This window comes from Muntiacus reevesi, chromosome X, assembly GCF_963930625.1.
Source record: "Muntiacus reevesi chromosome X, mMunRee1.1, whole genome shotgun sequence".
Classification (NCBI taxonomy): domain Eukaryota; kingdom Metazoa; phylum Chordata; class Mammalia; order Artiodactyla; family Cervidae; genus Muntiacus; species Muntiacus reevesi.
The window spans coordinates 86,375,920-86,396,466 of record NC_089271.1 but is presented as its reverse complement, the minus strand read 5'-3'; the positions used below and the strand labels follow the sequence as shown (position 1 = coordinate 86,396,466).

General features: G+C 36.2%; 1 protein-coding gene across 2 annotated transcripts in view; it reads right to left on the bottom strand.

Annotated features, from left to right (window-relative positions):
* The window catches only part of DIAPH2 (diaphanous related formin 2), a 969,789-nt gene that overhangs the window by 327,997 nt on the left and 621,245 nt on the right, over window positions 1-20,547 (bottom strand). For both annotated transcript variants that reach the window (XM_065914818.1, XM_065914819.1), the window contains one exon: window positions 16,315-16,439. In XM_065914818.1, the coding sequence (XP_065770890.1) occupies window positions 16,315-16,439 (125 nt within the window). The remainder of the gene's footprint in view (window positions 1-16,314; window positions 16,440-20,547) is intronic.

Genomic DNA, 20,547 nt, shown 5'->3' with positions numbered 1-20,547 from the left:
TTGAACTGGCCTGGGGCCCTACTTAACAAATGTTAATTAAATGAAGTCACAACAATACTTTTTTAATCAATGCATAGAACAAATGGGCCCAGTAACAGGATCCATCTTCAAACAATTTCGTTATTTGACTTCCAGGCCAGTACAGTTTTCTGGTTACCTCCTGCCACACTAGCTGTATCTTTTATTTTTTCCAATGCCTTTGTTAAACTTCTAATCTTAATTTCTTATTGGTGGAGTAGCCCAGACCTTAGTCTTTGGATTTCTCTATCTGTACTCTCTAGGCAACCTCATTTAGTCTAATGGCTTTAAACACCATTTAAGTGCTTATGGTTTCTAAACTTTTATCTCCAGTTTGGGTCTTTCCCTATAGTTGGGTCTCAAATGTTCAAACCTTCTAGGCTTTGCATCTCCAGTTGTTTGCCTAACAGTGTCTCAAATTGAACAGGAAACCAAACTCTTGATTCACCACTGCCACAACCTTCCTTCTACCTCATCCAGTCTCCCTCATCCCTGTAACAGTCATTCAACTCTTTTCAATCCTCAAATGGCTTTCCTTTCATACAATAAGGTCTTCACTACCCTTTCTCCTTTTGACTTTCACTAACCCACACTACAAAGCAGCCACAATGACATTCTTGCTATTCCTTGTGTGGGGGAAAATTTTGTCACCCTCAAATATCTCTCTAGCAAGTGGATGGATTATTCTGAGCTGAAAACAATCAAGGAAGACTTAGGAAGAATCTTTGACCTTTCCCCTAACTGCCTTTAGAACATAGAGGATGTGTTCCAGGCAGGGAGCTATCACTATAGATAACTAAAGTATGAACTAGGTATGTAGACAGCGAGGAACCTAGCTAAGGCTGTTGGTTAAAATTCCTCTGTGTCCTACCCTCTCTGCTTGGCCCAGCAAACATTTGTTTACAACACATTGCCTTTTCCAATTCCATGTCAAGTGCCTTCCTTCCCATTGAAGTTCTACACCACTATCCCCAATATGATCTTTTGTCTTTAGCTGAAGATGGTATTTAAGGTGAGGGCCTTGGCCATTTCGGACAGTTACTCAGTTTTCTTCAGTTTCTCCCATGGATACATGTTACTAGACTTTTGTTTGATTTTTCTCCTATTAATCTATTATATCTCATGTTAATTTAATTCTTAGACCAGCCAGAAAAACTAGAAGGGTAGAAGAAACTGCCCAACACTTAGATGCTTTAAGCATGCTCATGTTTACACCTTAGAAACTTACAACATTAGTTGTCCCTTCCGCATGGAAAGTTCTTTCATTTATTCACAAACTTCATCTCCTCATTTGATTCAAATCTCTGTTTAAATGTCACTACTTTATAAAGTTCCCTCCTTTTTCTAAATTAAAAAAAAAAATCATTCTTAATCCTTTTGCCCATCTTTACTTTTCTCATCACATTGATGTCTGGTATTATATTACAAATTCATTTTCTGACTGTCTACTGCACTAGAATATATGCTCAAAGACTATGCTCAAAGAATATATGCTCAAAGATACATATATATATATATATATGTATAAATATTTTTTAAGTTTCTCATCACTGAAAAAAAGAGAGTTTGCTATATAGTAGGCATTTGATAGATATTCCCTGAATGAACAGATGACTTTGTTATCAGTAAAAATGTTATAACATTATATTAAAATGATCAATACTGGTAAAAACAATCAGAGAGAAAATTAATCCAACATTTATGCATTTAATGTTTGAGTGGAACAAGGATGGATAGACTATATTAGATTAAGAATATAAGAAGGTTTTAGAGCTGAAAAACACATTTGAGATTACCTAATATAATTCCTTTGTACTTAAAATGTATTTAATTGCATAACTTTGAACTGAGTCATTTCATTTCCCTGATTTTCTGGGTTCAGGCTAATTTACTGAAAGTTGATACTTTTATTTCCTCTAAAGAAAATGATTATTAAAACACTTTATTTTTTAACAATATTTAAATGAAAAACAATGACTTCCTAAGAGGAAAATAGGTAAAAGTCATAAATCTAAAGACTTTTAGATCAGTAGTATAATTATTAACCTAAGCACATCTTAGCATTTTATGTTATGAAAAAGATAAAGAACAACATATAAATGATGCGGAGAAAAACAGTGAAGCAATATGCCCCATTTGTAGTGTGACAATGTATAGTTGAGTTAATAAACAAATCTTTAATTACCATATTAATGTTAATCTCATTACTCTTTTGGTATTTCACACACATGCACACGCACACACATATGCTGCCCACACAAGACTCAAACCAAAAGAACTGCCAAGTTTTTATAAACTTATAATTGAAAGAGATGACCTTACAATCCAAACTAGATCTTTTGGTAATTAAAAAACATCATTTTAACACCTAAACCTCCTTCAGGCAGCAGAATTTCTTCTGTAAGACTAACCCATGGCAGCTGCATTTCATTTTTATTTGAAAAGACTGATCCAGTGTTTTTATAGCTCTCGATTAAGCTGTTTAAATAAAAAAAGTAAATGTTGAAAATGGAAACCACTGTAGTTAAGCTCTAGGTAAATGAGTAATGGGCAAATCTCTGGTGGTTTGAAAGTTTGGTTTGGATAAATACCTAAATCTATTCAAACCTCTTTAGCTAAAAAATTCTAGCTCCCACAAGGTTAGTAGAGCTTTAGGTTTTTCCACTGAATCTGACACAGCTTTTCAAAAATACCCACATTCAATCCCTAGCCAATATTAAAAGGAACTTTGGGAGAAAAAGTTAAAAGTTCCTGAAATATAAAATGTCTTCAGTATTTGGTTCCATTTGAGAGATTTCTAACTCTCCAACTTTAAAACTCCACTAGAAGTACAAATCCAGCAAGACCATGGACAAGAAACTAGATGTATTAGAATTACTAAGGACCAAATCATCAAGGTACCAAGCTGTCAAATATTTTTAACACCTGCAGATAAACAGGCAAAAGTAAAAGTTCATCTTTGACTCTTCCATGACTTCTTATCCATCCTTCACATCTCAGTTCAAGCATCACCTTCTCAAGAGAGCTCTCCCTAACTAGGTTGCTGACTGGTATAGCATTATAAATCTCTTTTATGTCACTTGCCATGGTTGCTTGAGGAGTTATTTAATGTATATCTCTTCCAGGACACTAAGACCTCCCTGAGGTTATGTCATGTCTTATTATTACAAGTATCTAGGACAATGACTGGAACATAGCAAGAATCGCTAAGTAAATATTTGTGGAATGAATAAATCCTCGAAAACATCAACCGGGTGCGAGACAATATAACAGCTTTTGTTATGAAATATGTCAGGAAAGACATGAAAAAAATAAAAGAAAATTTTAAGATATAAAATAATAATATTATACAAATGTAAGCTTTTTATTGCTGTATTACAAATCCAAATTAGAGAGTAGTTAAACTGAATGTGAAAAAAATTCATCTGCCCCATTAGATAGACATGTACACAATCTTTCTAATACTGGAAACAATTCTGACTTTAGCCGTTACTTGGTCAATAGTTGGCAAGTGCCAAGTTATCACATCATTTTAGCAAATACCATGTGGCAACTGGAAACAGGGAGAAATATAACTAAAGGTATTTATCTTTCAGCTCTTTGCTGCTGCTGCTAAGTCGCTTCAGTCAAGTCCGACTCCATGAGACCCCATAGAGGGCAGCTCAGCAGGATCCCCCATCCCTGGGATTCTCCAGGCAAGAACACTGGAGTGGGTTGCCATTTCCTTCTCCAATGCATGAAAGTGAAAAGTGAAAGTGAAGTCACTCAGTCATGTCTGACTCTTTGTGACCCCATGGCCTGCAGTCCCCCAGGCTCCTCTTCAGCTCAGTTCAGTCACTCAGTCGTGTTCGACTCTTTCGACCCCTTGAATTACAGCATGCCAGGCCTCCCTGTCCATCACCAACTCCCGGAGTTTACTCAAACTCGTGTCCATCGAGTCGGTGATGCCATCCAGCCATCTCACCCTCTTTTGTCCCCCTCTCCTCCTGCCCCCAATCCCTCCCAGCATCAAGACTTTTCAAGTGAGTCAACTCTTCACATCAGGTGGCCAAAGTATTGGAGTTTCAGCTTCAGCATCAGTCCTTTCAGTGAACACCCAGGACTGATCTCCTTCAGGATGGACTGGTTGGATCTCCTTGCAGTCCAAGGGACTCTCAAGAGTCTTCTCCAACACCACAGTTCAAAAGCATCAATTTTTCGGTGCTCAGCTTTCTTTACAGTCCAACTCTCACATCCATACATGACCACTGGAAAAACCATAGCCTTGACTAGATGGACCTTTGTTGGCAAAGTGATGTCTCTGCTTTTTAATATGCTGTCTAGGTTGGTCATAACTTTCCATCCAAGGAGTAAGGGTCTTTTAATTTCATGGCTGCAATCACCATCTGCAGTGACTTTGGAGCCCCCAAAAAATAAAGTCAGCCACTGTTTCCCCATCTATTTCCCATGGAGTGATGGGACCAGATGCCATGATCTTAGTTTTCTGAATGTTAAGCTTTAAGCGAACTTTTTTACTCTCCTCTTTCACTTTCATCAAGAGGATTTTTAGTTCCTCTTCACTTTCTGCCATATATGCAGAGTACATCATGAGAAATGCTGGGCTGGAAGAAGCACAAGCTGGAATCAAGATTGCCGAGAGAAATATCAATAACCTCAGATATGCAGATGTTACCACCCTTATGGCAGAAAGTGAAGAGGAAGGCTGCTCTTACAACCCACCAAATACTGTTCAACCTCTTCAGATCAGCATTCTTGATTTTTTGGAAATTGAGTTTTTACTCATTTTCCTACAACTAGGAATTACAACTAATTTTCACTACTCTGGGCCAAATGTGTATTTTATATTCTTTTGACACATTTTGTGTCTTTACAGATTGAGTCTTTGTTGCTAACTTTGCTGGTATAACTCTCCATGAACCCTCCCCCCAAGTTTTCAGTCAGAAGTGGTCTGGTCAGAAGTGGTCTCAATTATTAAGATGATGGATGTGAACACTATACAGAGTGGAAATCTTTATGAATTAACTGGGATTTATTTTAAAGAGCAATTTTTTTCATTTTATATTGCATTTATCTTACTCATATTGTCTTATGAGTATATTGTTCATTTTGTTTATAAACTTATAAGTTCTGAAATAAAAGGTCTAGTTATTTTTATATACCTCACAGACCTACTGCTTGTTCACAAGGCACAAGCAGGCATTAAAAGAATGACAATACACATATGGGCAAAAGGGAGATACAATCTTTTGTATACAAAAAGGAGAGCAGACGGCAAATTTTGTGTCAATTATGTACTGTTATCTGAATATGGAGGCAGATATGTTAAATAACCAAACATATATTCCCATCATATGGCCTCTCGATGCCTATAACTGATTATTTTCAACATAAAATATGAATTTAAGCTATTTAATTTTATAATACAGGGTTCAGGGCTCATTGAACAAAATAAAGTTTAGTAATAAAAACAATTCTATTTGTAAATATAATAAGGCCTATAATGTTTAGTTGATCACTTCAAATCTTAAACTCTGACTCTCTTTCCATCCAACCCTAGAATATCTGCACATAGTCCATTATGGGAGAGTGCAAATCATTTTCATATTTATCTAATCAGATACAACTAGTGTGGGGATTTGGGAGGGGTTGTTTAAATAGACATTAAATGAATTTCAAAGTCAAACAGAATTACATTTTGGGTGACCTATGAGAGGATGTAGCAAAATATTTTTAACTATTACCTCTACAAAATATTCTAACATCCTTGAAATAAAATGTCAGCAGAGGCAAATCATGCATTCATTCATTCACCAGATATGTATGGAGCCCTACTACATGCCAGGCCCCTGGGAGTACAAAAGATGACCAACACAGAACCAACACAGTAAACTTTCTGCACACAGAGAGCTTATGTTGCAGCAGGAGTTGAGTCTTATCTCCTCCACGAAGCTGCTCCAAACCACAACCTTCCCTATCTGGTGAATTCTTAATACATTTTAAACCAATGTTGTAAACAAGCAGGACCTTATGGGGCCTTCCAGTTACAGACCTCCCCTCACCCCCAATGTCCTCTGCCTGCCTCCTGTTTGTAGAAAAGCTATAAGTTTCCCAGGCCTCCCATGAGTCACAACAGCGTGGCTCAAGAATGAATGATTGAAAGGATGTGACCATATAGCAACAAAAATAGTAATTGGGCCAGGAGAACTGGTAAGAGTTTAAATAGTAAATCAATCACATGGCAGTCCCAGAATCTTCAGTTTCTCCCTGAAAAAGATAACAGTATCTGAGGCACATTTCCTGAGTTGTTTTACAGATTCTAAAAACCCTTACAAAATGGAAGAGGTTAACTACTTGATGACCATGAGCACTTAGGTCTCCAGACCTACTAGGGCAGGAGGATTGCTATGTTAACCCCTGTGACATAGCCATATTACCTCACCATCAACCAATCAGCAAATTGTGCATGAGTTAATCACATACCCTGTGATCTCAGTCCCTCACCTGGCCTTTAACAATGCTCTCCTGAAACCCATCGGGCAGTTCCAGTGTTGTGAGCATTACCTGCCCCAGATTTCTTGTCTAGTGCCCTTCAATAAATGTTGCACTCTCCTTCACCACAACCCAGGGGCAGTAGATTGGCTTTTTGTATGTGGGCAAGCAAATCCGAGTTTGGTTCGGAAAACAGTGTCACCCAATTAAACTTTATAAAACACCATCCTTTGAATGCTTTATTTCTCATATACATGCTCTTAACTAAATGTTAAGCTTCTTTAGAGCAATGCATGTTTTCTACTTCATTTTATACTTCAGACCCGTGGTAACTAATAGTGCTAGGTTCTGGAGTAGCTGTTTAAGAATAGATGTTGATTGACTGATAAAAACATGGAAGGAAACTTATTTTTGAACCTAGAAAAATTGTTGGCACATTCGGTTCTTAATCATCTGCGTTGAGGGAGATAGTTAATGCAAAACAAAGAATAATATACAAGTCATTTCCATTTGGCTTTGGAATGTATTTCCATACTTAACTTCTCATTTGGGTCTATTGCTTGGCTTGAGAATACATTTTAAACAAAACAATAAAGCTGCCATGTGAATTTCCAACTGTGATCAAAGCTGGAATGCTGTCTCACTACAGGAAAAAGAGAGGAAGAAATATTGAAATGGCCTATTGGATTTTCAGCCTGCACTACACTCATTTAAAATGAAATCAGCTTGGATTATTTGTTGCTATCTTCTACTTCTTGTACCTCCCTGACTACGTGCCTTTTTGAAAGCATTAAACATAGCTGCATTTTACTTTATAGGTGTCCTAACATTTAGAATATTGCCTTTCATTGAGTATGCAAGTATCTTCAAATTCCATTTGTTGCTTCTTTCTCTCTTATACCTAAGTGAAAAAGACAGTAAAAGTCACTCAGTTGTGTCTGACTCTTTGCGACCCCATGGACTGTAGCTTGCCAGGCTCCTCTGCTCATGGAATTTTCCAGGCAAGGATACTGCAGTGGATTGCCATTTCCTCCTTTAATGGATTTTCCCGACTGAGGGATCAAACCAGGGTCTCCTGCATTGCAGGCAAATTCTTCACCCTCTGAGCCACCAGGGAAGTCCAAGTGAAAAAGACAGGCATTTGCTTAATCCCAAACATCTGGATACTCCCAGAATAATGAAGTGAAAGCTTTCTGCTTCTTCCATAGGCACTTACTGCATGAATGTACTTTTCTCTTTCAGTCTTAACACACACACACAAACACATAAACACGACTTTGATAAAATGAAGGTGGACAAAAGCAGATCATAGTTGTTTAGAAAGAATATTTTCCTTGGGGAAAAGAAATTATTTCCCATTTGTGAGGTTTAGAGCAGAATGGTCATTAACATTGTATATGTTTTCTTAATTTTACAAAGCATGTTCAAAGTCATTACTATACCTAGTCCTAATAACAACATATATGAGGTGGGCAAAGCAAGTATTATTCTTTTAGCTTTACAAATGGGGAAACAGAATGTCTTTCCTAAGTTTACAAAGACCATGGCTAAAACTTAGGTTTATTGATACACATCCAAATGTCTTTTCACTCAAATGGATTAATAAAAAATGCTTTGCATTTGTACAGCACACTAAAGTTCAAAAGTACTTTTATATATATGGGGTAAATAAAGTGGATGGAGAGCGGACTCAAGAGTGTGCAAAATGAAACTGGCTCTCTTTAGGATGGGAGTCCGCAGGAGCCTGGTAGGCTGCAGTCCACGGGGTCACGAAGAGTCGGACGCGACTGAGTGACTTCACTTTCACTTTTCACTTTCATGCATTGGAGAAGGAAATGGCAACCCACTCCAGTGTTCTTGCCTGGAGAATCCCAGGGATGGGGGAGCCCGGTGGGCTGCCATCTGTGGGGTCGCACGGAGTCGGACACGACTGAGGTGACTTAGTGGCAGCAGCAGGTTTGGAGTCAGGACAATAATATAGAAATCTGGAAATGAGTAATTGAGCAGAGTTGCTGAACACAAATTTGATAATGCCTTAGCTGATATGAAAAATGCTTAACTAAATGTTTGCTTTTGATAAAGAGGAGTTGGGACTTGAACCTCTTGCAACTCGGTTACTCATGACATTTCTTACACCAACATCAACAGGTGACTAGGTAATATTCTCCTTCTCACTGATGACCTTGGGAAAGCTTTTCTATAGTTTATTCTTAAATTTTTTATTCCTTTTCAGTTCTCACCATGAATGAGTGCCTTAGCTTTAAAGGAGTAGCTGAAATGTAATCCTCTCAAGTTGATTCTAATTTTAAATGCTTGTCTTATGTATGTGTATGGATGGATGGATATGTGGTATCTATATATCCATCATCAAGATTTCAGCTGAAAAAGTTCAGTTATGTTTGTTATGTATAGCTTTCCATTTCTAACTTCAGTAATGAATTGGGACAATAATAAATAATTACCCTATTTCACCTTTGCAAAACAAAGGAGAGTATTATTACACGTTTACTTACTTGCTTTCTTTTCAAGCATATTTTTTATTTCTACCTTATAAAGCTAATTCACTTCCCATATCTCAAAGTTTAAAACCAGAAGAAAAGAACAGGTGCTGTTCAATGAAAAGCTAAGTTTACTTGCTATAATATTCAAAAGTTACCTCAAAAAGATTCTAACTAGAAATAACTGAACAGACATCTAATACAGAAAAAGACACTAATATATCTGTCTACAATATTCAAATAGTACCTGATTGAGATATTGCTGCATGAGTACATTAATTGACTCATACTAGTGTCACCAACATTGCCTATAAACTGTGTACATTCAACATACCATGCATGCCTTTCATAATTGAAAATAGTTTTAGTAAATTTCAAATAAAAGCAAAAAGAAACAAACGATGGCTACAATATCCATCGATATTCAAAGATATCCAGAGATCTACAATATCTTTTCCCAGATGGGTCTCTAATGGGCTGAAAGGGTTTAAGCATTCTTTAATTAAGCAATATGCTCTTTTCTCACTATTAGCATCATGCACCAAATGTCTATCAATTCCCTAAACAAAGTTTGAAAAATGGAGCTCATGGTAATTTCAGGCTGCCATTCAAAAAAGCAAGACATTTCAAATAGAAAATTTTGGAGCTGACTGATCTGAAAAACTATATGCTCCATTGAGACAGTTTCTTAGAATGTGATTTCTAAGAGCCAAAGAGATAATTCTTAATACCTGCATTTTAAATCAAAACATAAAGCATAAAGGAATAACAGTGGAAACATGTTATACCCCTTTTCCTTTTGTCAAACTGAAGTTATGCCAGGATAACAAGCTGTTTTCTACTTACTTGCTAGAATGTTATTTAACATTAGTCATTATTACAACGACCTCTAACATATTAAATAAACATTAGGACAACTTTCTATATAGCACTGTGCTAAGTTTGTTGTACTCAAATATGAATAAGGATTTCTGTCTCAAAAGATTTTATAACCCTGTGTACCAAACACATACACACAAGCCGAGTAGAGGCAAGTCAGTAAGTACAATAATCAAAATATTAAAATGCTATGAGAACACAGGGGACAAGGAAATTAATTGTGTTTGCTATGATTAAGGAAGACTTTGTGGAGGATATGGTGTAAGTGAGTAGCTAATTTTTAAATTAATTTGCAAACTTTTCAAAAATATTTTTTTTTCTTCTGAAGCAACACAGATTCACAGTGAACAAATGTGAATTTCATCTCAGATTTATGAAGCTTTCTGACCCCAGAGGCAGTATGATACCATGGTTACAAACACAAGATTTGGAGTCTAAAGGAGCAGGGCTTACTTGAATCCTGGTTCTCATTAAACACCAGACTTGAAACATACATAATCTTGCACACGTTTGAACCTTTGAACCTCTATAGCCTCAGTCCTCACATATTTAAAATGGGGTTGATCATAGTACCTATCCTATAGTATTGCCTTGGAGATCACTTGCGATTGTATGAAAGTGAAAGTGAAAGCTGCTCAGTCCTGTTTGAGACCCCAAGACTATGCAGTCCATGGAATTCTCCAGGCCAGAATACTGGAGAGAGTAACCTTTGTCTTCTCCAGGGGATCTTCCCAACTCAGGGATCGAACCGCGGTCTCCTGCACTGCAGCCGGAATCTTTACCAGCTGAGCCACAAGACACCTATATATTCTTAGCACTGTGACTGAAACATGGCATTCACTAAACAGTTGCTATTATTCATATTTTACTATCATTTTTATTGTTATTACTCTAAGTGATTATACCTTCTATTGCAAATTACTATGCAAATAACTGAAGTTTAAAACACACACACACACACCAAAAAAATTTTGCTTTCACTGCCAACGGCCTGGGTTCAATTCCTGGTGAGGGAACTAAGATCCTACAAGTTGTGTGAAGCAACCAAAATAATAATAATAATAATAAGCTTCCAAAATATGATGAAGAGTGCATACTTCAAAGAATGCTAACAATCTTCCTTTTTAAAAAAGCAGTCTTTCCTATTACTGACCATGCTTCCATGCTTACTCTGTCTCTTTTTCTTTCTTTCATTTTTTTAACCCTGGGCCCTCTTTCCCTGAGCAGTCTCATGAAAACCAGCTTTGCTTTGAACTTCCAAATTTGCTGAGTTTGAGACCAGCAGTCAATTGAATCAGTGAACTTCCCTCTAGTCTAGCCTAAAGCTCTTGATTTTCTTGATTTTTCAGTCGAGATTAGTACATTCATACCGGGGGAAAAAAGCCTTTCTGTTGAGGTTTCTGTTGTGTTTTGTTTTTTATATGGGCATTTGCTTTACAAAGTATGACTCATCCTCTCTCTTAAACCTGTTACTGGCATGTTCTCAAAGGTGACTAATATTGCTGAGGTTGAATAATAATTGTATGAGTTTTTCATCTTTCCAAAAATTATCCTCTTAATAAAGAAGAGCAGAAGAAAAACTGACATAGCTGCAGAGCAGTAGAGACCCCAAATCTATTCTGAATTGTCTGGTTAGGGCAGTGTGCTTCTTCCAGAAGTTGATTTTTAAACACTTCAAATGACTTTCCCTCCTACTATGAGGAAATGCGAGGTGTTGATAGTGAGCTGACAGAATGTTAATATCATTAACATTCTGTCAGCTCTTCTTGTCAATGTGTTAATGGTGACCCTGCTACTCAGTCCTCCCTGCCCTCTGGTTGGTGAAATGATTTAGCCAGCAGTCAATCAAAAAGCTAAGCTGATTTGGGGCAATAGACAGCTCTGCCATTGAGAAAATCTATGTGAGCAAATGTGGTAAGAAATTTGTCAACAGGATATAAGCAGTAAGGTCAACACTGTGGGTAATGTGCTTTTTAGACAGTTGAAGACTGGGCCACAACATATATTTTAAAGTCTAAGGAGCCCTCTTTTAACAATGAGTTTTCCCACAGGAAAATCAAGGAGCAGTAAGTAAAAGTGATGCATGGATTTAAAAGAAAGAAAGAAAAACTCTTTCATACTCATGTGATTGGTCAAAAGACAAAAGCTGAAAAACTTGGAATCCACATATAATGTCAGGTTCAAGAGATGGGTCTCAAGATCGACAAGCAGACCACTCACAGTGCTCCCTCTCACCTCTCCTGCTGCTGCTGCTGCTAAGTCGCTTAGTCCTGTCTGACTCTGTGCGACCGCATAGACGGCAGCCTACAAGGCTCCCCCGTCCCTGGGATTCTCCAGGCAAGAGTACTGGAGTGGGTTGCCATTTCCTTCTCCAATGCATGAAAGTGAAAACTGAAAGTGAAGTCACTCAGTCGTGTCTGACTCATAGCGACCCCAAGGACTGCAGCCTACCAGGCTCCTCCGTCCATGGGATTTTACAGGCAAGAGTACCGGAGTGGGGTGCCACTGCCTTCTCTGCTTACCTCTCCTAAGCATAGGTTATTTTTCAAAACTTTGAAACCGACAGTGACTCTGAACCTCACCTCACCAATTTTTGCAACAGGTGCCAAAACAGCTAACCAAATTCCTGGTCACCTTAAAAAAGGATGACCTGCTGAACCTAATAACTTTAAAACAATGAAGCTATGACAAATAACTGTATGGGTTGTTGAAGTTATCCTGACACAACTTGAGCTCACCATGGTGACACAGGGACAACTGTGAACAATTTCATCACCAGACATGGAAAATACTCATTTAATGAATAGGGACATTTTTTAAAGGCTCAAGAGGGTAAAATTGAGCAGTATCTGATACATAGTAAATATTCAGCTAATGAGTGAACATTACCATTTTTATAACTTACTAAAAAAAAGAATATAGATTCTATTTGAATTCACTGACCAAACAATTGAACCTAAAACTTCCAATATTATTATGATGAGCAGACTGACATGAAGAATACAAAGCGCTTTGCTTTTTCAAAAAAATCACAACAGCAAATTTCCCGATATGGTATCTAGATTTTTGAAGCATGTGTATTTCAAAATATATGGTGCTATTATATCCAATACACACCATCCCTTTCATCCTAGAACCTCCCTACTATGATTTATGAGAGAATTTTCTCTATTTCCCTCTGCTTTATAGTCTGACAAAATTAATCTTGCTTCATTTACTCTTTCCACCTTCTTAAAAAAATTTAGAACAAGCAAACAATTTGGGGTAGAGAAAGAGAGTCAGATGTGATAAGCTTCCTTCTAAAGCCACTGACTATTATTTGAAGTGAAGTGAAGTCGCTCAGTCGTGTCTGACTGTTTGCAACCCCATGGGCTGCAGCCTACCAGGATCCTCAGTCCATGGGATTTTTTAGGCAAGAATACTGGAGTGGGTTGCCATTTCCTTCCCCAGACTATTGTTTAGGAGGCAGGAAATAGCCTGGCTTACTCCATTCAAAGGAGAGGTTTCATTCCTTTTTTTTTTTTTTGACATTTACTTTTAAAAGATTTGGGCTATCCCTTCTAAAACTGATTACACTTTACATGCTCTAAAAAAGGTGATTCAAAGTTACTCAACTTCCTGTGAAGATATATATGAAGGAAAGTTTTATAACTACAGGCACAGCCAACTACTCTTATATCCCTTTTGGTGTATTAAGTAAAAGGAGTATCTTGGATTAGATGACCTCCATTGTCTCTAGCTATATTATTCTGTGATATAATACATACTTATTGAATGCCTTCATGTTGCTAGGTGCTGGACATTGGGATGGGCATATCAGAATTAACATGCTGGACATGATCTTGGCCATTAGGCCAGCAAGACAGAGAAGTGAATAAATGCCAGACTGTCAGCAAATAGTAGTCAAGTTTGCTACCTTGTGCACTGTTGTATTTTCATGATTTGGTAAAGCCAAGCATATTATTATAAGTGTTCCATCAATAATGTGAAAGAACACGAGTGAACATGGGGTGCTATGGGACTTAGACCAACCTAGAGATTTGGTGAAGATTCAACCTACATATTCATCTGCCTTGTGGCCATCATGCCACTGCTGCTAACTATAGCACCGATCCCTTCTAAAAGTCTAGAGTGGCAATGCTATTCAGTTTTTGAACTCACAGGCCTTATAGAGAGGTTACTGTTTAAGTAAAGGTAAGACTACTTTCATTCAACAGATAACTACCCCCATACTTGTGCCTATAGTTACTCAATTTAAAGGGCCAGTGACCTAAAGTAAATGAATTTATTGGCAGGGTACAAAAACAGTGGAAAGATCATCCACTACACAGAATCTTACACTAAAAATAGGATCATGGTTCTAATTTTAAAACTGAATCAAGTATCCCACAAGGAAATAGCCTTCTCTTTTGAAATTGCCGAAAAGAGTAGAAAAAAATTAAGTAAGCACCAAAATTCATATAACATATATACATATGATGATTAGACCTTTTGTTTGCCATTCTCTGTAAGATCCAACCTCTCAGTGGTTGTCTAAGGGGTCTTCCTAAGCAAGAATAATTTGAGTACAGTTTTACCATTGTAATTTATTAATTTGAAGCTTTTAATCAACTCCAACCAAAGGATAGAGTCAATAGTCTACTTTTTCTCTAAAATAAATTGTTATATATTTCTTTTTTTTTTCTAATATAATATCCAAATTAACAGCTCCATACATTTTAATATAGTTTTCAATCCCCATGTAGACAGTCACACTTTGGTGCCACTTAAATGAAGAATAACCATTCATCCGTAACATACAGATACAGAAGGCTCTGGATTTTCATTCTAAAGCACTTAATTACCTGCATAAAGAGAGAAATAAAATAGAATCCAGGCCAAGTTCATGAGGGCTTGAAATTACTTTTCTTTTTCGAAATGAGCAACAAAGATTCCTCAATGTTGCATGCTGTTGTGTGGCCATATGCCAACTGTAGAAGAAAATGTTAAAAAGAAAAAAGGGATCAGGAATTAAATACAGATATGTAAGGCAAGAAACAAAATCAAAAGGTGAAAACTGTAGGCGGTGTTTCCAACCACAAGAAAATGTAACAAATTTGAAAGAAAAATCTAATCAGCAACAAAGTTAAATCTTCATATTAAATATCTCGATGTAGGCAGCTATGTAATTAAAGGTTATTTTTGAGGATTTCCTGCCTCCAATCTCCCACAAACTTATGTTCCCAATATTCCTATTTACATAAGTACTCAGCATCACTAAAGGACCACACAGAATACAGTATTAATTTATGAACCAAATACTGAAAATGAAAAAAAAAATTTTTTTTCACATAAATATAAATTGCCATTCTCAAGTAATTCAAGTTCAGGACCATAACTTCCAAGCTGAGCAGGAAAGAAAGTATATGAGGCAACAAAAAGACAATAGATTTAACCTTGAAACAAGGTGACTGCCATATAGTTGTTGAAAGAACTTACTTATTATCAGATAAAGAATTTACAGTATTTATTCCCTCTAGAGAGATAAAATGGTGAATCAATCTGCAGTTCAAGATATTTATTTAAACCCAGAGGAGGAGGATATGGCTTTAACTTTTGAAAATCAAAATAGAAAAAAAAAAACAAAAAAAAAAACAGCTCTAATATAGTTTATCTTTAGATACCAGATTTAACATTAAACAGTTCAAGCTAAATATCATTTCTCAAGTTTTCCTTTCATATAATTCTGTATTTTTATATGAATATACTGTATGTAAAATAGGGATTTAAAACATTTATGTAGCAGGCACTGCTTAATGTTATACAGATAGTTATTACAATTTACTAAAATACATAATCTACTGATCAATTCATCTATCCATTCATCCAGGCATCCATTTTATTCTTCATAACCTTTCAGTCTACTGATATCAGTTACCCTGTGATTGTCCTTGAAAATGTATGTGTCCCCTCAGAAAATACCTGCACATACACAAAGAGAACAACAACAACAAAAAAGAACTCTGACAAAAAAATTTCTTTTATTGATCATTTCCTTTAAATAACTGGTTATATAAGGAGAGTCTTTGTTTTGTTTTAGGTCTTATCAAACCTCATAAGACTTACCTTGCATATCTTGTAGGCCTTCAAATGAAGCTCTTCTTTGAGAAATGGCATTTTTCTTATATAATCGTTCCCTTGCCTACTACTCTATGATTCAAAATGTCATGAAGTAAAATTTATGCTGCTAATATAAAAACAGCCTATACACAAATTCATCCAAACCATGCAAATAGAATGGTAAGTTTAGAACTAACCACAGGGTAAATAGATATTTGGATGGACAGACAGACACACACACACATAGACACACACACACACACACAGACACACACACACACACACACACACACACAGAAACTAACAAATAAAATGCTTAAATAAAGGATATTGTCATCTTTTCCACAAACTTATCATGTTGATTTTCTGTTTTGGGGAATTGCTTGATGTCACGTTCCAGATGAACAATTTGTTGTTCCATTGCTGCAAGGTTGCTCTTGAGAATTTGAGCTGAAACTAAAGAACAATGTGCAAAATGTTTAGAATATTTTACCAGGTATTCCATAAAACAACTAAAAGAAAACCATATCAGTTCAAGTATTTTTTTAATGTGGAGAATAGTTTCATGAAACCAACTCACATTTTTCTCAATTACTGCTCATAAAATGTCTACTCTCCATGAAAGAAGTGAAAATGTGTAATATAATATACCAAATCATCATGTTTAATATGAGAATGTCATTTTATTCAGCCATTAGCTCAAATGAATCCATTTCTATTTAAATTTATTGATGGACTTCCTAATATTTCATTCTTTAAAATCTAATGTGAAGATTAAAGAGAAACTAGGGTTCAAAGAGATCTTATCTATTTAATGTATGTTCTTGGCTATGTAAATGATTTAACATTAAATTACATAAAAGAATAAAATATTTTTCTTTTGTTGAAAGATACTGATTTTTATAAATCAATATCCATGGTTTAAATTCCTGAGTTTAGTACTTTTCATACTCAGAGACAAGAAAAATAACTGTTGATGTGAAGAATTTAGAGCAAACCATAGTGAATACATATGCGCATTCACACCCACAAAGCCTTGGTGAGCCCTCAAACATGATCATTAGTTGCCTTAATTACCCCTAACATTTTCTGCACTTTTCTTTTTCTCTCCTCATTGACAACCAGTAATTTTAAGAATTATATTCAAAGCGCTCTTAAATATGTGCACACTTTCCAGATCTCTCAGGATGCCTTCTTTTCACAGAGCTACCTTTTTTTTTTAAAGCTTATACTACTTTACAGATACTCTATTACTCCATGACTACCAATTATATATGAAGACAATTCTATCACTATCAACAGTATTTGACAGGGTTCTAGTTGAAAAGACAAGGTAAGTATTAAAATTTGATAGGTAGCCTGCGACATTGATTTTTAAATACAGGTTTCTGAAACACAATTCTTTTCATTAAAGGACCATGAAACAGAAATAGAATAATCTTACAATTCTTTTTTTTTTTTAAAGTAAATTGCAGTCTCATTCAGAGGCTGCATTGTATTAGAATTACAATGAATAATTCAAGACACTGACAAAAATCAAACCCCTGGCAAATTTCAGCCAGTCTTCTGATACAAATTCATCATGCTGACATACACACCTATATAACTCAATGAGGAGAAATTGCTTAAATATACTTGGAAGTTCAAGAGAGTGAAAATCAAACACCAACACTAAAGACAAATTATTTTTTTCCTATTAATCTGTCAGTACAAATAGCTAGGTCCAATTTAGTTCCATTTGTTTAGATCTGACAAACTTGGAGATTATTCCTTATTAGGGAAGTCAAAGAGTTTTGCCCTGCCAAAAATGTCCTAACGGCTCGGTAATCATTGCTTGCTTTATTTAAAGGATGAGTTTACTGTGAAGGAAACCATTCTCTCTGAGTTTAAACCTGAATTTTTCCACTTCAGTTTTTCTAGGAGATTCTTGCTAATTATTCTAAAGGTTTCTGCATTCCCACTCACTTGATTGAAAAGCTGAAGATATGAAGTTGACAAGTTGTTTATGTCATTTAGGCTACAGGGAAGAAATAAACTCATGGTAACTTTCTGCAATAAACAAAATGTGCCCAGAGGCAAAGTTTATGTCATAATGGTAATTCCAGTAGTAAAAAGGAGGTCATCTGAGGACTGTTCTGATTGTTCAATAAAGAAACAGCCTAATCAAGTTGCTATAAACACAAACATATAGATAACTCAAATAACAAGAGACATTAGTTTTAATCCAGTGAAATTGCTTTTACTCTAAAGTTGAATTCTGAATAAAACAATATTTTCTAGACATCTATCAACCTCAATTTCACATGTCAAATCCTTAGACCTCTATAAATCCCTCTAGAGCTCTAGTCCAAATTCTCTAACATTTATAGACACTTCTATTTGTTTAAGGGATCTTCCACATATCACCTTTTGTTTTAAGTGGGAGGCTTTTTTTTTCTTTTCTTGGTTTAGTGTACATAAACACAGTCTCTGTTCTAAACTGTTGTGCTACTTAATAGTAAGATCCCTAACACTTTGCTTTTCCCTCAGTACTTATCATATACCGTACCCAATGGATGTTTGTTGAATGAATATGTATATTTCAATGAGTTTTGAATTGGATTTAAACATATGCCCACTTCTGCAAATGGATGCGTATGTAGAAAAGTTAGATACAACAAAAGTAATCAGAAGTTAGAATATTAATTATTAAATGAAAATGAAAAGGAAGTAGGAAGTTGAAGTCTATCTAATATACAGAGGAGGCAGGGTTGCAGGAGATGCTTAAAGAAAGGGAAAAGTGAAAAACTAAGAAAAGGAAGAGAAGTAAGGGACACCTTTTCCTAAGCTTCTCTATCCTTCTCCTCTAATAAACTATTAATATTATGCTGGAACCAAAGAAAATAAAATACCAGAGATGTGAGAATCCAAGAATTTTAGCACACCTGCAAATTTATAGCTGCATTAAAAGAAAAATACCATTATATAAAATATATCTCCTTAAATTATTGGAATTATGGTATCTTAGAGTTGGAAGTGACATTAAAGGGGATATGGACCAGCCCCCTCAAGGTTTAAAATTCATATTACACAGATTAACAATTATCATTTTTAGCCTTCAGAAATAGGAACAGACTCACAGACATAGAGAACAGACTTGTGTTTACCCAGGGGAAGAGAGAATGGGGATGGGAAGGACTGGGAGTTTGGGATCAGCAGATGTAAACTATTACACATAGAATGGGTAAAAAATAAGGTCCTACTGTATAGTACAAGGACCTATATTCAATATCATGTGATAAACCATAATGGAAAAGAATATATGTATAACAACCACTTTGCTTCACAGGGCGTTAGTAGAAAAGAACTCCCCTGTCAATGTAGGAGACATAAGAGATGCAGGTTTGATCCCTGGGTCAGGAAGACTCCCTGGAGGAGGAAATGGCAACCCACTCCAGTGTTCTTGCCTGGACAATCCCATGGACAGAGGAGCCTGGCAGATTACAGTCCACAAGGTCACATAGAGTTGGACATGACTGCACACATGAATCCACTTTGCTGTACTGCAGAAATTAACACAACACTGTAAATCAACTAAAGTTCAATAAAATTTACAAAATAAATAAATAGACAGACAATCTCCATTCCCAGAAAACAGCGCCTAGGACAAAGCTTGCATGTAACAGCTTTATCGGTGGTGGGGTTTAATCCCAGTAAAATAGGCATGAGGGAAAAGAGAAGAAAGCAAATACAAGAGAGGATGTTACAGAACTGGCTATACCTTTGCAGAAACTACAGCTGCTTGCTTAATGTCTCAGGTTGTCTCAGGGCCATTTAACGGGTATGTGAACCATGAAGTCACATGGGGCCTCATGCTTAAAAGCGCCCTGTGTTTTTGTTTAAGGCTTTATTGTCAGCACTTTGAATATCTTAGTAATTTTTCAAACTAGGTTTTGCAATTTCATTTTGCACTGGGCCCCCCAATCATGAAATCAGTCTTGGCCTCTGCATAAGACAAATAAAGCAACTTCAACTTGAAAGAGTTGGTTAAAGGAGGTGAAAGGCTGACTTGGTGCTCCTTCTCATTTCTTACTCTCTCATGGGTGAAGCTATTTCAAGAGATGTGAACTTCCAGGTCTGGCTGAGGAGCAAGACAAGTGGCACCAGATTGGAGGGAGGGCCTTGCCACAGAAGGGATACCCAGTGAATTTACAGAGGATTCATTCTATCCCTGAATGGTTTATTTCCTTTTTAACAGTTGATATAATCAGAAAAATTCTATTTGCTTATAATCAAAATCAGTATACTTGAAGTTTTCTTACCCATTAGTCCTCATTTTGCCTTAAAGCAACATTGCTTAAGTCTACTTCCTATTTTATAGGAAAGATGTCCCTTGCATCTTCTTAATCTGTCAAGGTTACAAACATTCAGTTCCTTCAACTAGTCCTCGTAAGGTATAAGGGTTAGTAATCACTTATGCTCCTAATCAATAACTAACATTTATTGAGTATTTACTATGTGTTAAATATTATCTCCTGTTCAAAGATAATGGCCCTGTCATGATGAAGGGGCTTGTATAACTCAA